The sequence below is a fragment of the Balaenoptera borealis genome (assembly GCF_965194805.1).
Source record: "Balaenoptera borealis genome assembly, chromosome: 16".
NCBI lineage: Eukaryota > Metazoa > Chordata > Mammalia > Artiodactyla > Balaenopteridae > Balaenoptera > Balaenoptera borealis.
Window position 1 is genome coordinate 84980026 of NC_138872.1, and position 19402 is coordinate 84999427.

Consider the following 19402-nt stretch of genomic DNA (forward strand, 5'->3'; position numbering starts at 1 on the left):
TGGGCCGCAGCAGCCGCCTTGGCCCTGCCGCACCGACCCAGCCCGCTCGGCAGCACTCGCTGTTTTTGCCTCTCTCTTTGATTTTTCTCTTGGAACTTTTCAGGAACCAGAGTCCCAGGGCTCGGCGGGACAAAGGGCCTTTGTGAGGCGCCAGGCGGGGGAGGGGCACGCACGGGGGGCGGGGGGGGGGCCGGGAGCGCGAAGATCCCCGCCTGCGGGGGGGCCGAGGACCGGGTCGTGGCCTTGGGGTGCGCGTGTCCCCCAGGAGCTCTGCCCGGCCGGCCACGCTGAGGGCTAGGGTTTTCTCCCAAGTGGTGCGCTTCCGGTGAGGGAGGGGTGCCGGAGACCCTAGAGGAAGGGCTGGGGGGCGGCCCTGGGGTACAAAGGGCCGCTCGGGCTGTTCCCTTTTGCGCGCGCCCAGAGGCCGGGGTAATTTTTGTGTTTGCGCTCTTAAGGTCGCTTGGCCCGGCCCGGGGAGGTGGCAGGGTTCTGTGGCCTAGAAGTGAGACCCCAGTCATTCTGGCTGGCAGGGCCTTCACTCGCCTTCCGAGAGTCTGGGAGAGGGCGCCGCGGACTCCCGGTCTCCAGTCTGGCTGGGGCCTGGCCGCGGCCAAGTGTTCTAATGAGAAGCCGGGAAAGCAGCCACCACTCAAGGGGGCCAGGGCCGCGCCGAGCCCAGCCGCAGCAACCAGGCCATCTAATGCCCATTAGGTGGATGGGGACGCTGAGGCACGGGGTAAGGGGACTCGGTGGCGGGGCAGGCAGGACGAGGAAGTCCAGCGGGAGGTGGCCGCAGAGGCCTGTGCCGGCACTTTGTGAGTTAGGACCTGCCTGAGTTCTGCGTGCTCGGCGGCTGAGGTCATGGAGGAAAGAGCAGCCGGGCGCGGGAAGCGCCGCCACTCAGGCCGGTGCTCGCTCACCCAGCAGGGAAGGGTGGGGGGCTGGTGCTGCCTCTTGCTCCCCGCCGGTCGAGTGGCCGCAGTGAGACCTAGGGACCCCCAGACCCCGGGCCAACGCCCAGACCAAGGCCGGTGCTAATCCCATTAGCCAGGCGGTGGGGAACTGCTCCTCATTCACTGCTTGGGGCGGGGCGGGATTACAAATTTCTCAACGCAGCACCCGTCCCCGCCTTTCTTGCGGGGTGCAGGTGCTAAATTTTCCGCTTCCAACGCGCATCACCTTCTTGGCTGTCAGCTCCCTAAGTCTCGCCAACGTTATCAGCCGCCTCTTTATTTGTTTATGTTTGTACTGGGAAGCCTGGAGAAGCTGAGCTATTTGCCTCAGGTCACACAACCAGAGAGGCCGAGTTACCTCTGGACTCCAGCGTGGGCGGGAACTCCCGGCGAATCCAGCTTTCCAGGGCAGAGGGAGCTGCCCCGGGAGGGCTCACAGCTGGAAGGGACCCTGGCTGGGGGGTGGTGGCTGGGACCCTATTCAAGCAGGTATTGACAGGGGGGTTGGGAGACAGCTTTCTGCATCGTGGATCTGGGTGGAGAGGGATGGTTCCTTCCTCTGCAGAAGATGAGGTGAAATCAAGAATAAATGGGGTTTGGGATAGAGGATCCCGGTTCCCTTTCCAGTAATCTTGAGTATTGATAGGTATGTGAGCCCTAAAATGTTCACAGCAGTCGTTGAAATGGGCAAGTAAGTGACAAACACCTGGTCAACCTGCTCCTCTGCTCTGCGGTTGGGAGGCCTGGACTCAGTTTTCCTCACCATTGCAATTAAAGAGCTATTAGCAGGATTTTGTGCTTGGATGTTTATTCTCCCTGACCCCACACCCTGGGCTGGCCCCTGGAGGATATGTGAATGGGGAGTGGGAACCCAGGATCAGGATGGGGAGGCCCTGCACTTTGGACCGGCCAGTGGACAATAGCGGGCTGTGGGCCTTCTCCAGGGTCTGATCAGCTCTATCTCTGGAATCCAGTCAGCCTACTGAGATTGATTTAAGAAGATTAATCAGTGGGACTGGCTGGTGGAGTGATGTGATCCCCAAGATAAGGGAGATTTGCTGGGTGCATCCTTGTCTGGGCAGAGGCATAGGGGAGGCCTGGGGAATGTTCTAGAATCTGGAAGGGCCTCCACAGCCCCCTGGCTCTCTGAGCCTCCTGGTTCTTTAGCTCTCAGCCTCAGCGCTGTCTTCTTTCCTCACTTATTCATTTACTCAGCAAAGGATTTCCAAGTGCCTCCTGTGTGCCAGCCACTGCTCTGGCCCTGGGAATCGGCGGCGACCAAACACAGAAATCTTTGCCGTCATTGGAGCTCCCATCTTAGTGTGTGGGGGCCAGGCAGTAAACATAAGTCAGCGAAGGAAGTCATTTTAAAGAGAGAGATAGACTGTGAAAGAAAGAAAATACCGAGGGACTTTTTTGGCCGGAGTGGTGAGGGGCTGTGAGCCCTGAGAATGGCCAGAGCTAGGGGTAGGGGGGTAGGGGTCGGGGGGGGGGGGAGTGTGGGACCCTGCAGGTCCCTGAAGGCCAGTAATGAGGTCTTGGAATTTCAAACTCTGAGGAATGAGAAGTCAGGGTTTTAAATGGAGGGAGTGACTCAAATTGAGGGACATTTTACAGAACTAGTCTGGACTCTTAAAAAATGTCAATGGCATGCAAGACGAAGGCTGAGAACTGTTCCTGGTTGAAGGAGACGAAAAAACTGACAGCAAAAGGCCATATATAGCCCTCGATTGGATCTTGGATCAGGGAAGAAATTGCTCTAAAGAATATCACTGGGGCAATTGACAGAATTGGAATATGGACTGTAGATTAGCCGATAGTGAATATCAGGTTTCACGAAGTTGATCACTGTACTGTGATTATGTAGGAGATGGTCCTTGCTCTTCGGAAGTAAGAACACTGAAATGTTTAGGGGCCGGGGACTTGATGAACGCAACTACTCAGGAATGGCTCAGGAAAAGAAAAAAACAATATCTAAAATTTTTAGACGTGGGAGACAACGATAAATCAAATGACTTCAAATAAATCAACTTCTCACCCATTCACACGTAGGGTGAGAAAGCAGTTCACAACTGCCAAACCTGGGGAAGGTCATATGGCAGTTGGACTATTTGCTAGTCGTACTGTTTCAGACTTTGAGTTTGAAATGATTTCCAAATGGGCATTTAACAAAATTAGTCTGGATTGCTGGAGATCGGTAGATGGGAGAGAAGCAGGGAACTTGTCCGTGGTGAGGAGGCTCTCAGGGAGGTGATAGTGACCAGGGAGGGAGGCTGGAGGTGGCCAGGGTTTCGTGTCCTGTGGAGGTGGGGCTGCTGAGATCGACGTGGAGGGGCAGATGAGGAGGACAGCAAATGGATTCTTGGTCAGTGCTACTCCTGGAGGAATGGGGAGGAAGAGGTTTGAGGAGAAGGTGGTGATAGAGCATTCTTGATTTGGATGTGGCCAGATCGGGGTGCTCTCGGCTCCTGGCGTGGACCAGTCTGCAGTCTGATCTCACGTAACTGCCACCAGGTCACTTGGAGCCCTATCTTTGGTCATGTGGGGTCCTGTCTTTCACCCAGAATCTACCCCCATCATGAACCTCACCTGTCCTTTACTTCCTAGCCCAGCTTTTGAGGGCACCTATGGGAGCTGCTCAGGACAGGTCTTGGGCCTCCCCAGGGGCAGTGGGGACCCCTGGAAGTGGCCAGTCTTGGCCCCCAGGGCTAGGGTCCTTGCCACACCAGCTGCCCGTAGAGGCCTGGCATCTGACTTTGGAGGAAGTCAAGGCCATTTGATCGGAATCACAAAAACAAACCATCTTTGCAGGCCGTGAATGCATTCGCCATCTGCATCCCAGGTTCTTTGATGAGCTAATGAAAGTGATGGACCCTCAGCCCAGAATAAAACCTGCTTCACACACTCTCAGTAATAATTTTGCATGTTCTGGGCCTTAGGCACCAGCTTAGGTTCATCTTGCAATCTCCAGATAACTGCTGGGGGCAGGAGGGCCTCGGGGCTGAGGTCGGATTTCTGGAGTTTAGATCTTGCTCCTGCACTTACTGGGTGATGACTCTAAGCCTAGATTTTCTTATGTATGAAATGGGTCCATTAGTGGTACTGAAGTGCCTAGCACACTTATAGCCCTGTGCAAAAGTTACAGTAAAAGTGATTGCTGTAATTAAAATTGTCCTTAACCAGTGACTCATGAATCCCTGGCTCTAGTCTGGTCCTCTCTGAGGACCTCTGAAATTGTGTACGTAGCCCCTTTTGTATGGTCCACAGCCTCCTTAGACTTCAGGGTGCCAACTGGAACCCATTATTTTTATTATTCTCCTTTTTTGGTGTAATGGATACTCTGTGAAACGCTTCAATCTTGAGTGGTCAGTACTTGCAGTTTTACAAAATGAACACACTGATGTCACCACCAGCCAGCTCAAGATCAGGACATTTCCCGCATCCAGCATGTTCCCTCTGCTCTCTCCTGGTCACTATCCACCCCACACCCAACTTCATTCTTATTTCTGTTACCTTAGATTAGTTTTGCCTATATTTGAGCTTTCTGTAAATGGAATCATGCAGCATGTCCTTTTTGATTTTTAGCTGTTTTCACTCACACCAGTGTGTAAGATTCATCCGTATCTGAGGTGTGAAGCAGTTACTGATTTCTGGTTGCTGTATGGTATTCCACCCCGTGAATACAGCGCAATTCACATCACTCTTGTCTGTTGATGGACATTTAGGTTGTTTCCAGTGTTGGCTATGAATAGTGTTGGTAGGATCATGCCCTTTTGGTGCACATAGGTACACATTTCTTTGGCCGTGTATATAGTATCTAGGACTGGAATTGGTGGGTCACAGAGTATGTGTAGATTCAGCTTTTGTAGCTGTGAGCTTTCCAATGGTTGCACCATTGTGCAATCCGCTCCCTGTCTTCCCAGCACGTGATATTGTCAGTTGCTTTAAATTCTGTTCATTCTGGTGAGTAAGTAGTAGTACCTAGTACCTAATTGAGCGTGCATCCCCCGCCCCCCGCTCCGCAACGAGCGGCATACGGGATCTTAGTTCCCCAACCAGGGATTGAACCCGTGCCCCCTGCACTGGAAGCTCAGATTCTTAACCACTGGACTGCCAGGGAAGTCCCCGTGCCTGCATCTTAAACACTTTTTTTCCCTCATTTTTTTAAGCTTTATTGAGGAATACTTTGCATCCTGTAAAATTCACCTAGTGAAAGTATACACTTCTGTTTTATGCGGAGTATAAACTTTAAAGTTAGGTGTCGTTTAAAAAGTCAGATGGTGTTAGAAGGATTATAAAGAGAACCAGCAATCCCTTGCCTCCTGTCTCCCCATTCCTGATGCCCCCTTTAAATTCTCTTGGCTGTTTTTCTTTTTTGGCCTTTTCATCCGTATTTTTCTGTAATCCCCTGCTTCTACTGCTAGTTATTTTTTAGATTTTTAGATTCTTTATTGACGTCTATAGAAGATGAGGATTTTGCGTAGACTGTCCAAGTCTCTATCCTGACTCTCCCATTTATTAGTGTGAGACCGTAGGCAAGTTTCTTTACCTCCCTTACCTTGGTTTTCTCATCTGTAAAATGGGGATAATAATAGTATCTACTTCATGAGATTGTTATGAGGATTAAATCATTAATACATGTAAAGCATTTAGAACAGTATCTGGAAAATGATAAGCACTTAGTAAATGTTGATTGTCGTTGTTGCCTCACGCCCTCCCCTGCCCCCATTCCTCCTTCCTCTCTCCTCCCAATATTTGTGAAATACAGTTTTGTTTTGTTGTTGTTTTTGTTTTGTTTTTTGTTTTGGCTGTGCCACGCAGCCTGTGGGATCCTAGTTCCCCCACCAGGGATTGAACCTGGGCCCTCCTGGACCCTCGGCAGTGAAAGCACAGAGTCCCAGCCACTGGACCGCCAGGGAATTCCCAAAATACAATTTTGTTTAAATCAGTTTTATTATTATGGCTTTGGATTTGTAAATGTTTGTATTTAAGCCAAGTGATATAATAAAATTCATTTCTTTATTTCCTTGAGTTATTAATTGCCTCTTTTTCCCCCCCATTTGCAGGGATTTCTTAGAGTCTCTGTCTTCTCATCTCTTGGTATAGTTTTCATTTGGTTAGATCTGTTGGATGAGCTGCCTCTTTCTTTCCTTGGAGATGTCCTTCCTGCAGTTTTTCTTCTTCCTGCTCTAGTCTGGTTTGCCTGGTGCCTGGGCCTGTTCAGACTCACTGCCCCTCTGTGCTATGTTGCATCTCCTGTTTCCTGATTCTCATTCCTTCCTCTTTCCTGCTTTCCTTATTTTGCTGGAGCATATCTTGCAGTAGCATTCTGTGAAAAGATACACAGAAGGCAATTTTTTTGAGGCCTAGTATACCTGAAGATGCCTTTATTCTACCTTCACGCTTCACGGGCATCTTGGAAATAATTTGAGGGAACTGCAACATCACCTTCTAAATTCCAGTGCAAATTTTGAGGGTATGATGTTATTTTGATTCTTGATCTTTGTACGTGAACTTCTTGTCTTCCCTTTTACAAACGCCTAAAATCTTTTAGAACCACGTAATAGTTATAGAGCATTGGCTCTGAAATTCTTACACGTGCTCTTCCACTTGCCACATGGCCTTGGACATGTTACCTAACTCTGTAAGCTTCAGTTTTTTCTTTTGTAGAACGAGTAATAGTGCTTACCTTTTACATTTTAAATGAAGACTTTTTGAACTACTATTAATTTTACTGGTATTTTATGATTTGCTTCTCACCATTTTTGCTATTCTTTCTAGTGCCTCTATTAGGTAGTGGAGCTCCTAGACCGATCACCTACTTTTCTTCTACTTTCTTTGCTATTTTCCATTTCTTTGTTTCTTCTGCTTTCTAGATGGTCTCAATTGTGTCTTCTAACTGTGCAGTTTGATTTTTTAATTAAGTTGTCATATTTTTAATGTCTAGGAGCTCGGTCTTATAATCTGGATGCTCCTCTTTTTTTTTTTTTAATATTTGTTTATTTTTATTTTTGGCTGCGTTGGGTCTTTGTGGCTGCCCGTGGGCTTTCTTTAGTTGTGGCGAGTGGGGCTACTCTTTGTTGCGGTGCGCAGGCTTTTCATTGCAGTGGCTTCTCTTGTTGCGGAGCACGGGCTCTAGGCGCACAGGCTTCAGTAGTTGTGGCTCGCGGGCTCTAGAGCGCAGGCTCAGTAGTTGTGGCGCATGGGCTTAGTTGCACCGTGGCATGTGGGATCTTCCCGGACTAGGACCAGGGATTGGACCCGTGTTCCCTGCATTGGCAGGCGGATTATTAACCACTGTGCCACTAGGAAAGTGCTTTTATTTTTTCAATCGCATCCTGTTCTTGTTTCATGGATATATTAGTTCTCATCACTTGCAGGATATTAATTATATTTTTTTTCTGGAGTTTTCTTCTCTCAGGCATGGTCTCTGTTCCCCTGGGTCTTTTTTGTTCATTTGTCTTTAACGTTAGAGACTCTGCAGGTGTCTGGTGGCTGGTTCTCTGGTGTCTCTTCATATTTAAGAAAGAGGCGCTAACAAGCTGACAGGACTGGGATCCAAGGGGGGGGCTTGTTGACCATGGTGGAAGTTTCTGACAGTGTCTGTAGGTCTTCTTTTCTGTCTTCCTCAGTCTCCCAGGCTGGAGTCCTGTTACAGCCTCCAGGGAGTTTAAACTTGGCCGCCCCTCTTCCAAGAGCTGAGTGTACCTTTTAAGAATGAGGATTTGTAGTACTCAGATCCCATTTTCACTTTAGTCCCCACACCAGCCTGAGAATCCAGCCCAAGACCCTCAAGGGTTCCATTCATGCGCAGTAATGTTTCCTTTTAAAACCGTGTTACTGCCATTTTTGTGAGTGTTCTGGCATCTGGGGAAGGATTTTTTTCTTTTCTTTCTTTTTTTGGCATGCGGGATCTTAGTTCCCCAACCAGGGATCGAACCAGTGCCCCCTGCAGTGGATGCGTGGAGTCTAAACCACTGGACCGCCAGGGAAGTCCTCTGGGAAAGGATTTGTCATGCTAGATCTCAGTGCCCTGGGATCCAGCCGCCTCTCCTCCCCTGGCCCGTGTGCCGGAGAGACCTGGTTCCTCTCTGTCTCCGCCTTCCCCACTAGGACGCTGCCCTGTTTTTGGCCGATAGTTCCTAGAAGGCCCTCCCTCCATCCCTACCTCTACTTCCTCTAGGCCAGGACCTCCTTTAGGGGGAAGAGAAATCAATGGGGAAATCCTCTGTAATTGCTTTAGAATTGAGAAAGTCTGGAGCCCTGGGGCGAGGCCGGGGTGGATGCATTTGCATATCATTGGCAAGGCTGAGGCCTTGACCGCTCTGGGCTGCCTTGGGATCCCCTTTATTTAGATTTGAGCACCTACTTTGTGGGCTGGGTGTCTGGTGGGAGCAAGGCAAAGTCCTAGCCTACAGGGGGCCCAGATTCTGGGCTGGGGGAGGGGCTGGAGTTAAACCCAGATTGCCCTTCTCTTGCTGTGACCTCTGCTGGGGAGGAGCTGGGAGGTCTGGGCGGCTAAAAGGTGCCTGCTGGGATCCGACCGTCTTGGGGTGAGGGCTGGCTCCAGCGGGAGGGGAGGGAGGCTGGAAGTAACACCTCGCCTGGATGAGGGAGCTGGAGGAATAAAGCCCCTCGGGCCAGCCCTCGGGCCCAGCTGGACTCCTCCCCTCCTGGGTGGGCGGGGCAGGTCAATCTGTCCTGGTGGCTTCTGAGCCTCTGCTTAGCTCAGGGGAAGAACCTCGGCAGCTCAAGATTCTCAGCCACGTGTACTGCGTGGATGGGAGCTTGGGGATGCTGGCAGTGGCCACAGGTCCTGTGGCCCAGTCACAGCACCAAGAATGTGCAAGGTAAGCCCCCCACCCTCTAGCTCTGTCCCTCAGCCTTGCTGGTCTGTCTTGTGTCACCTTCCTCGGGGAGAGGGGAGTGCCATGAAGCGGAGGACACAGGCACGGCCCCAGTCACAGTTTCTTTCCTTTCTTGCCTGCCCTTCATTTTACTTTATTTTTAAAGGTGAGAGCTTTATTTTATTTTATTTTATTATTATTTTTTTTGTTGGCCACACCGCGCAGCTTGCGGGATCTCAGTTCCCCCACCAGGGACTGAACTTGGGTCATGGCAGTGAAAGCCCGGAATCCTAACCACTAGACCACCAGGGAACTCCCGATTTTACTTTAGAGGAAAGTAAGGCTCAGAGAGGTTGTGTCACCTCCCCAAGGTCACACAGCCAGGAAGTGTGGGATCTAGGGGCCAGACCTGAGCTCTCTGGTGAGAAAGCCAGGGGCTGGGGAGAGATGGGGTATGAATAAGAATTTTTCTTTCTCTTTCCCTTTTCCTTTCTGGGCTCATTTTTATTTATTTACTTGTTTTTGTTTTTGCAAATTTTGTCAGTGTGAGAGTTCCATGAAAATTACTCATGATTGTGTTCAGATTGGCCTCCCTCTGCACTCAGTTTTTTAAATGATATTTTTTATTGGGGCTTAAAGGACACACAGAAATAAGCAGAGATCATAAATGTACAGTTTGGTTATTTTTTTCACAAACGGAATCAACCAGGTTAAGAAGGAAACCCAGGTGCCCTGTTCCGTCACCCTGTCCCAAGGTGACCCCTATCGTGGCTTAAACCACCTGCTCTGAATTGTCTGTTGGTGCCCTTCACGTTTGTGGAAGCATATAGTGTGTTCTCTTGGGTGTGAGGTTGTGAGATTTATCCTGCCCTGGTCGCTGTAGTGCCTTCTCCTTGCTGAAGGGGTTGCCTCCTGTGAGAATGTCACAATTTGTTTATCCAGCTCTTGTTGGACATTTGGGTTATTTTCCAGTTTTGGCAATTACTGGTGAGAAGATCTTTGAATTCCAATCTGCGATCTTTCTACACAGACCTGCGAGGGCATTGCTGGGTCAGAAAGGTTTCTAGATTCTGCCAAACTCTTTGAGAATGGTTGTACTGATTTATGCTCCCTCTGGCCATGTATTAATATTGTCCATTTTTCCTTTTTGACACATTAGCCCTTCTGGTGGGTGTGCAGAAGTTTTCATTCACATTTCCTCCATGGTTTATGAGGCTGAGTACCTTGTCATGGATTTACTGGACACTTGGACATCCTTATTTGCCACTCTCCTGTCGAATCTTGCCCATTTTTACATTGTGGTGTCTGCCTTTTGCTTGTTGATTCTCAGGCATTCTTTATGTATTTTGGATACAAGCCCTTCAATGGGGCACAGATCTTTTTCCATGAGGTGGCTCACATTTTCGTTCTCCTAATGGTGTCATGTGATGAATAGACATGACTAATTTTCATGTACTTTAGTATATCAGTCTTATCTTTATGGTCAGTGCTTTTTAATGTGGTCTTTAAGAAAGCTTTGGCTGCCCTTGGGTCATGAAGGAATTTTCCAGTGTTTTCTTCTAGAAGCTTTTGCCTTTCCAGTGTTTTCTTCTAGAATCTTTTGCCTTTTGCCTTTCTGCAGTGCACCTGGAAGGGATTTTTATGTATGGTGTGAAGTAGGGGGGTCAAGATTCATGGCTTTTCCCATATGGGTGTCCAAGCGGACCAGCAGTGTTTATTGAAAAGACCATCCTTTTTCTACCCTGTGCAATGGTGGGCCTGTTTCTGAATGGTCCTGTCCCCATAGGCCTTTTCATGTACCCATGTGCCGATATCACACCAGCTGCATTATTGGTATTTGATAGCCTAAGTCTTGCCACGTTATTCTTCATCTTGAAGGTTGCCCTGGCTATTCTTTTTTTTTTTTTTTTAATTATTTATTTATTTAATTTTACTTTTGGCTGCGTTGGGTCTTTGCCGCTGCGCGTGAGCTTTCTCTAGTTGCTATGAGAGGGGGCTACTCCTCGTTGCAGTGCGAGGGGCTCTCATTGCGGTGGCCTCTCCTGCTGGGGAGCATGGACTCTAGGTGCTCAGGCTTCAGTAGTTGAGGCGCTTGGGCTCAGTAGTTGTAGCTCGCGGGCTTAGTTGCTCTGTGGCATGTGGGATCTTCCCAGACCAGGGCTCGAACCCATGTCTCCTGCATTGGCAGGCGGATTCACAACCACTGCGCCACCAGGGAAGTCCGCCCTGGCTATTCTTGATTTTCTGTGTTTCTATATAACTTTTTCTTTTAACTAGTACAATACATATAAGTTTGCCATTGTAACCATTTTTACATGTACAGTTCAGTGGCATTAAGTACATTCACATTGTCAGTCAAGTCATCACCATTAACAGTCACCACCATCATCTCCAGAACATTTCCATTCTCTGAACTGAAACTCTGTCCCCATTAAGCACTAACCTCCATCCCCCTCCCCCAGCCCCTGGCCCCCACCCTCTACTTCCCGTCTCTATGAATCTGGCTCCTCCAGGGACCTCCTAGAAGTGCCATCGTAACAATATTTGACCTGTGTCTGGCTTATTTTGCTTAGCATCCTGTCTTCAAGGTTCATCCATGTTGGGTCAGGGGTCAGAATGTCCTTTCTTTTTAAGGCTGAATGATATTTCATAGTATAAAGACAGACCACATTTTGTTTATCCAATAGACCCTTGGGTTGCTTCCATCTCTTTGCTGCTGTGAATGGGAATAACGCTGCTATGAACATGGGTGTGCAAAAATCTCTTCAATTTTTCACCCGACTTTCAATTTCTATGTGACTTTTAGAGACAGTTTTTCAATTTTCACAGCCCCTCCCCCTCCCCCAACCTTTGCCCCTACTGGGGTTTGGATTGGGATTGCATTAAATCTCTAGATCAGTTTGGCTGCAGCGAGCATCCTGATAAGGACCTCTTTGCCCACAAAGGTGGTTTCCTTGAGGGGGACCCCCAGAAGTGGGTCTGGGCTTTGCTAGCCTGCTGATTTGCTTCCCAAAAGCTGGGGGTGGGTTGGCCCTGTCCTCACCCTCCCTCCGCTGCTCTACACGCCCCCACCCCACCCCCGGCCCACAGTCAAACTAAAAATATGCTGATTTGATAGATGAAAATGATGTCATCCTGTTTCGATACTTGTTTGCGATACTAACTTTCTCCTGAATTCGGCCATTATTTACTGTTCTTCATTTGTGAATTGCTTGAGATTCTTATTGAACGATAAGGCTCTTTCTTTATGAGACGGGGCATTAACCCCTGCTCTGGCTTAGATATTACAGAAATCTTGGGATGAATGGGAGTCTGAAGGTCATTTTATCCAGAGGGTCCTCGGACTATTTTCAGCGGCTGTCATAGAAACGGCTAAGTCACATGCCTGTGCTCTGGGCTAGAATGGGCTTTTTTTTGGGTGATAACCCTGATCTGATCATGCTGATGAGAGGCTCTGATAGCCTTTGGTGACTTCTTAAGGGATGCAGTTCCTTTGCGAGGCCAAAACATTTTAAAATACGAAGGGAAAACACATTTGTTTCTTGTTTGGTTGGGGAGGGGGTCTTTGGGAGTGAAAAGATGAAAACAGGGTCTCGAGTCCGGGTGCTGTGGCTGAGTGGAAAAGTGTAGATTTTGGAGTCAGAGCCTCAGTTTCCTCATCTGTAAAAGGGACAAGAATCTCTCTCCCTCCCAGAGTTGATGGTGGGGGTGGGTAGTTTGGGGGGAGGGTGGCATGAGGGTGGTTGGATTAGAGACAGAATGAAGTGAAGCCTTGAAGCCCTGTGCTGGCTGTGAAGCAGGGCCCAGGAAAGGCTCCTCTTTGTCCTTCATCCAGTTCTAACTGATCGTGACCTTGCCCATCCCTCCCACCCGTAAATATTAATCGAGCACCTACTGTGTACAGTGTAGGTACACAGGGGGGCACTGGGGATGGCGTAAACCTACACTGTAATGCAGGGGTCTGCAAACTGCCTCCGAATCTGGCCCATCTCCTGTTTTTTGTAAATAAAGTTTCACTGGGACAAAGCCCAGTAGTTTTTAAGTGTTGTCAGGCAGGCAGAATAGGCCTGCAACGCCTAAAGTATTTATTATCTGGCCCTTTCAAGAAAAAGCTTGCCTACTCCTGTTCCAGTGGGTGGAGAGGGACAATAAACAAGGAACTACAATAAAGAAGGAGCTAATGTGTATATGGTCTGATAAGTGGTGATAAGAACGGTGGAAAAAATAATTCAGGAAAGGGGGTGGGGGTGGGGCAGGTTGCAGTTTACGGGGGCCCTGGTGACGGCGGGAAGGCCGCATTCGTCCCCCGTCACCTGGGCTGCAAGAGAAGGGAGTGAGGTATATACAGATGGGAGTATACAGATAACTTGCAGTATCTGGAGGGAGGAATGGATTCCAGGCTGAGGTGCAAAGGCCCTGGGGTGCAGCCCGTGGGGCTGTGCTGTCCCATATTCCCGCCCGAGCCTGTGATAAAGTCCTATGAGTCCTTCATTGTTTACCAGACCTTTGTACCCACCATGATCTCATCCAAGTCCCCCACCCCGCTCCCACCAGCGAGGACTTCAGGTACCTATTATATAGTCAGTTTCTAGAAGGAGCCCAGGAACTCCATCCATTACAGAGGCAAGGTTCCACTGACCGGCTAAGGTGGCCTCACCATTGCCCTCTCTGGGGACCAGCAGCTGAGCGTGGTGCAGCCCCCTGTGGGGTTCATCCGGAAGGGCCTCATTCCCCAGCCCCCAGCACCTGGGAGCCCTGCCTGAGCAGTGAGGGGAGGAAGGAAGGAAGCAAACACCTTTTCAGGATTCGAGTTCTGCCTCCTGGTGACCTTGGCCAGCCTTGGAGTCGACAAAGCCCTGAAGCCCTTCCTGTGTTCTCAGTGTGGATGAAGGAGGTGGCGATGGCTGAGAACAGGCTGGCCTGCACCCCCAAACTCATAGCTCTCTGCTGTGTTCCCGAGATGCAGTGCGTGGGGTGGGAGGGGCTGGGAGGTTGGCGGGTCCCACCTCGGGAGGGCCTGTTAGCTCAGTCCTGGAGGGGGCACAGGCGGGGTGGGGGGGTGCCAAGGCTGGGTGGAGTGGGGGGCCCATGCCCAGCTCCCTGCTGCTTATATTCCCAGAGGGACCTGGACCTCTCCCCCGGGCAGGGGCACGGGCACGGGCACGTTGCCCCATAGCCAGGCCTCGGGACCTCCTTTCTTGCCCCGGGGGCATCCTTCCTCTCTCACTGGGACCGGAGAAGGGGAAAACCATTTTCCAAGCACCTCCGAGGGCCAGGCCCTGTGTGAGGGGGTTCCCTCACTCAGGGTCCGAGGGACAGTGGCCGGTCTGGAGCCAAGGGCCTGGCGTGGTGGGATTCCTGAGCTGAGGCCTTGGTGTGCAGTGTGCTTTTAGCACCAGCTGAGCGACTCGGTTGCCCCGGCCCGGTGATACCAGACAGTCTCTCTAAGCCTCAGTTTCTTAGTCTGTAAAATGGGGGTAACAAGATTCCTTCACTCCCAGGGCTGTGGGAGGGTGAGCCAGGATGGGAAGGTGACAGCCCGGAAACCTCTGGGCCCTGGGGCGCCCTGGGCAGCGAGGTCAGGGAGATGCAGTGTTGGATTCAGAGGCAGAGAGAGGAGCTTACGTGGTTTTTTTTTTTTTAAATCGAGGTGAAATTCACATAATGCGCAATGAATTATTTGAAAGCATGCCTTTCCATGGTAGGTAGTGCATTCATCATGGGCAACCACCAGCTCTCTCTAGTTTCAGAATTAAAGTTTTATTTTAAGGAAGGACAGATGGAATTTGGGTAGAGGTGATAGTCCCACTTGGACCCTGACCTGGAGCAGTTGCTGGGCTTCTTCAAACCCCAGGTTGTGTAGCTAATAAATAACGAGGCACTTCACGAAAGCATTTTACAAACGTGAGTTCATTGAATCTGTGCATCCACGTGGAGGGGAGAGATTCCTGTTATCCGGCTCCTCAGCCTGGGGAAGTGAAGTAACTCACTCAGAGTCACAGAGCCGTGGGCGTTGGGGCCAGGGTTTGTTTTCCACTGTCCCCTGGAGGCCCCCCTCTGTTGCGCCTCTGTCCATGATGGGGGCCTGGCCTGTCAGAGGTCCCGTCCCTGCTCTGCTCCGGTTTCCAGCAGGGAGGAGCCTTCCATCCAGACTGTGGCTAAATTAAGTCTAAATTAATTAAAATTTAATAAAATTGAAGATGCGGTTCCTCAGTCTCACCAGCCACATGTTTCAAGTGCTCAGTAGCCACACGTGGCCAGTGGCTCCTGGAGTGTCCAGCGAATATCTAGAACAGGTGTCATTGATTCACCAGGTTTTGGTCTGTCCAGGATGGCGGGCAGGCCAGTGGGAACGTTCTCCCACGGGGGATCCTGGTGGCCCTCGAGTGGCTACCCTGTAGGAGGGGTGTGGGCGGCACGCCTGGGCTCCGGGTCAGCCCTGGCTCCGCCCCTGGTCCAGGGCTGTGTGGCTTTGGGATTGTCCTCTGTGCCCCATGAAAGGCCTGTGGGAAGATTCCATGAGCGTCTCCATGTGAAGCCCGGTGTCTGTTGAAGTTGGGTTAGGTCCCCCTTTCTAATTATGAGTAATGGTACTTTATTACAGGTTCACTGTGTGTTCTAGGCTTGGACAGTCGTGGAGTGAGATACTCGCGTGGGTGGGCAGGTGGCACGGAGGCCTCTGGTCACCAGGGGGCGGCCTGGGACCAGGGAAGGGGGGCCAGCCCTTGACCTCAGTCTGTGATGAGAGGGATGGAGACCCCTCCCACCCCAGGCTGTGCTGGAGGATTTCCAGCCAAGTCTAGGGAAAGGCGGTGGGCTCTGGCTTGACTGTCACTGCCCCCCACCCCCCCGCCCCGAGCCCGGAGGCCTCCACCCTTCTCTGTGAACCCAGGAGGCCACCGCTGTGTCCCCAGGGGTGGGTGTGCGGAGCGGAGGATGTGTACCTAGACTCTGAGGAGAGCTCCAGGTACTCCGGGGGGAGGGATGCGGGGGCGTGGAGCTCAGAAGGCAGTCCGGAGATGCCGCTGGGCCGGGCTTGGGGGGTCAGCTGCTTCTCCTCCACCCTAGGGGGACCAGGCAGGACAGCCGGAGTGGCACATGCGTCCTCAGGTGTCAGGAGCTGTGTTTGCCTTCTCTCCTAATCCTAGCATGTGTCCACCTGCTTTTGCCCTGAGAGGATCAGACACAGTGCAGTCACTTAGGCCAAGAGTTGATACCTGCTGTGTGCCAGGTCCTGGGCACCTCGGGGGAGGCCGACTCCACTCCTGGGGGACACAGGTCTACATTTCCACGTCGTCCTGGGCGGGGGGCTTCTCTGAGGCCCAGGGAAGGCCCCGAGGTGGGAATGAGTGGAGGGGCCAGGTGGAAGGGAGTCCCAGCAACCGGGGGTTTATCTCATGTATCTGAGCCCTGCCCCTCCGCTGCTTCAGGAACATCATTAGGGGAGGGGGTGGGGACAGTGAAGTTGTGCAAATAAACGCCACTGTCCTAGGCCTGGCGGTGAGGTGCGCTGGCGTGCCCATTTAACGGAGCTGCACGCCGCTGCTCTCGGAGTGCCCAGGCCTGCCCGCCGGGCCCGGGGGAGGGAGTTCGGGCACCGTTGAGCCCCGTGGCAGGCGGGAGCTGTTGGTGGCATCCGGGCCTGGGGTGCCGCTGGGCGGGTTTCACAAGCCCGGGCAGGGGCAGGCCCAGGGCAGGAAGAGCCGGCGGCTGATGTAAGCCCTTGCGCAAACCCCTGGCTGCCAGCTTCCGGAGCCGGCCACCCGCCCGCCCGCAGAGGAGGAAGCCTGGGGCCTGGCGGCCCGGAGGCCCCGCTGCCCGGGCTGGGGCTGCATGGGCGGACTGACCGGCCACCATGGCCCTGGGTCCCGAGGGCTTGGCGCTGGAGTCCGGTGAGGGGGCTGGTGGGGATGGGATGGGGGACCCGGACGCGGGGTGGTGGTGATGCCACGTGGTACCAGGTGTGCTCCTATCGCTCCGCCTGACGCCGGCCCGCTCTGGGCAACAGGGAGGAGGCCCTGCCCCTTGTGTGCGCCCTGAAGGGCCTGGGGGGAGGTTTGGGCCTCCTGTGCCCCCGGGGAGGTGGTGAGGGCGGGTCTGTAGGCCCTGCGTGGAGGCCTGTGGGGACTCAGAGGGTGTGGGTGGGCATCTGCGAGCCCCCTGAGGGCCGGGCTGGGGCCCCCTGGGCACCCGAGTCACACATTGTCTGTGACCCCCTGCAGCCACTTCACTCTGGGCCGCTGCAAACAGTGCCCGCATCGCAGGGGCTTGGAGAGGTTCCCTGAGGGGCACTCGGGGAGCTCTTACCTCGGTGGGCAGAGCTGGTGCTTGGTACCTTTCAGTGAACGGGCGCTGCTGCTGTTTATTATTATTATTATTGTTAAATGCGTGCGTCTTCCTTCACTACAATTCTCAAGGCAGGCGTTATTATCCCCATTTTGCAGACGAGCAAACAGAGGCCAGGGAAGGGAAGCCCCCTGCCCAGGTCTCATAGGCCTCCCCCGGCCTGTGAGCTGGGGGCCTGCCAGCGTCTTGCCCTGAAGGACGGGCACGTGGAGCTTAGGGGCAGCACCCCTGGATGGCAGGAGGGAGGACGCACCCCTGCGGGTGGGGGCCTGGCCAAGTGGGGCGTGGCAGGGGTGGGTGCGGCTTCCACCCAGGCCCCAGCCGATTGTCCTTCCTGGTATCAATCGGCCCCCACGCCCCCATTTGAGGGACCCCCAGTAGGAGGAGCTCTGCTCTCTGAAGGGACAGGCCTCCCTTGTCCACTGCTCTCATTCATCCCTTGATTCACTTGCTAATTCCCTGTAGTTCTGGGACAGGCTGCTGGGCTGCATTCAGAGCCCCTGGTCACAGGCTGTGGAATCAGGCACTTCCCATCTCTGAGCCTCAGCTTCCTCATCCGTTAAATGGGCACACGGTTCCTCCCGCACAGGGTTGGCTGAGGGGTTGGTCCGGGCCTGTCCAGGGATGCCTTGGGGTCCTTGGAGGCCATTCTCCAGCTCTCTGGTGTCCTCCGTGGTCCAGAAGCTCAGAACCTGAGCCCCCTTCCACCTCGTCACTCTATGGCCTCCGGAGGTCCCTGCCCCGCACTGAGCCTCAGCTTTCGGGTGCAGATGGGGAGAACCATACCCCCTCTGGCCTAGGGATGGTAACGCCCTTCTGCCAAGAGTGTTGGGTGCCCTGGAGGCACCTGGGGTCTCATTGGGCAGTTTTCTCAAGCCCTGAGTCTGGCTGAGTTGAGCCAGGGTGGTCCTGAGTCCAAGGGGCTGCGGTGGGGCAGGGCGGAGGAGGTTTGTTTGGTCTCCCTGCCAGTGTCAGCTTCGAGAAGCAGGGAGAGGCGGGGATGTCGGGGCGGTGGGCTGGGCGGCGGTGGCCTGGTGTTTGCCTGACAGCCCCCCTTCTTTCTGCAGGCGAGGCCTTCTTGGGCAGCTTTGTGGCCAGCGGGATGGGGCCCTCGGCCTCATCCCATGGGAGCCCGGTGCCCCTGCCCTCTGACCTCTCCTTCCGCTCCCCCACCCCCAGCAACCTGCCCATGGTGCAGCTGTGGGCCGCCCATGCCCACGAAGGTAAGGAGCGAGCCAGGCGGGCGGGCCGAGGGCGCTGGGCCGCTGTCCCCGGCACTTCTCAAGTCTGCCCCCTCCCCTCTGTCTCCACGGTCAGTCCTCCATGCTGTGGCCCGTGGGGCCCAGCCCTGGTCATCCAGCCTCCTTGCTGTTCTTCAGATGCTCAGCGCTCCCTCGTGGCGCTGTCCCAGGGCCTTTACACGTGCTGTTCCCTCCGCTTGCAGCCCCGCACCCCAGCTCACTGGCTATCTCCTGTTCCTCCTCCAGGGCTTGGCTCAAACACACCCCCCACCCCACCCCGGTTCCACCTCCCACTTGTGATGACACATTCATCTGTGTGTTTTTTCGTGAGATACCTGTTTCCCCACCAGAGTGAGCTCTGAGGGCAGGGCCTAGTTTGCTGCTGCCCGCTATCTCCCCAGTGTACAGTCAGCTCGTCGGTCATCGTCATTGTGAGGGCAGTGGGACCAGGTGCCATTGGGCTCTCTTGTTGCTGTTCTGCGGTGACGCCCCTAAATGTGGGGAGGTCTGCCGGCCCAGAGCAAATCCTGGGCCTCCGTGGAGCCTCAGTTTCCCCTCTGTCAGTGAAGGAATGGGCCTGGGGGGCTCTGAGTGCACCCTCCACCTTGGGCTCCGGTGGATTTTAGATGCTGGGTGCTAGCTCGCTCCTGCTGCCTCCTGGGTGTCCTGGGGTGCTCCCGGGTCGGGCGCCTGTTGCAGGTTCAGGCTTTCCTGGGCCTTTCGCCGCCCACTGTCTCCCCACTTCCTTCTCTGTGCCAGTTGTCACCAAGTGCTTCCGTCCTTGTCCTGACTTGTGTGTGCCCCGCACGGAGGGGGCGATCCTGCCTCTAGGACTGGGATGGTGGGCAGTCCTTCCAGGCTGGGGTCCCATCTGAGCCTCCCATTTCCACCAGCCCAGAGCGGGGGTGCTCGAGGGGCCTGAAGGGCAGAGGCTGCCTCTGGTGCCTGTGTGCCATCAGCCTGACTCCCTTTTCTCCTTTGCCAGCAAATACCGGTAATAATAGTAATGATAGCA

General features: G+C 53.2%; 1 protein-coding gene across 6 annotated transcripts in view; it reads left to right on the forward strand.

Annotated features, from left to right (window-relative positions):
* The window catches only part of TNRC18 (trinucleotide repeat containing 18), an 87870-nt gene that overhangs the window by 5759 nt on the left and 62709 nt on the right, over positions 1–19402 (forward strand). For 5 of the 6 annotated variants that reach the window (XM_082362961.1, XM_082362965.1, XM_082362960.1 and 2 more), the window contains exon 3: positions 18214–18369. In XM_082362961.1, the coding sequence (XP_082219087.1) occupies positions 18214–18369 (156 nt within the window). Of the gene's footprint in view, positions 1–16540; positions 16693–18213; positions 18370–19402 lie in introns of those variants that run through there. The other variant, XM_082362962.1, reaches the window with a different exon arrangement.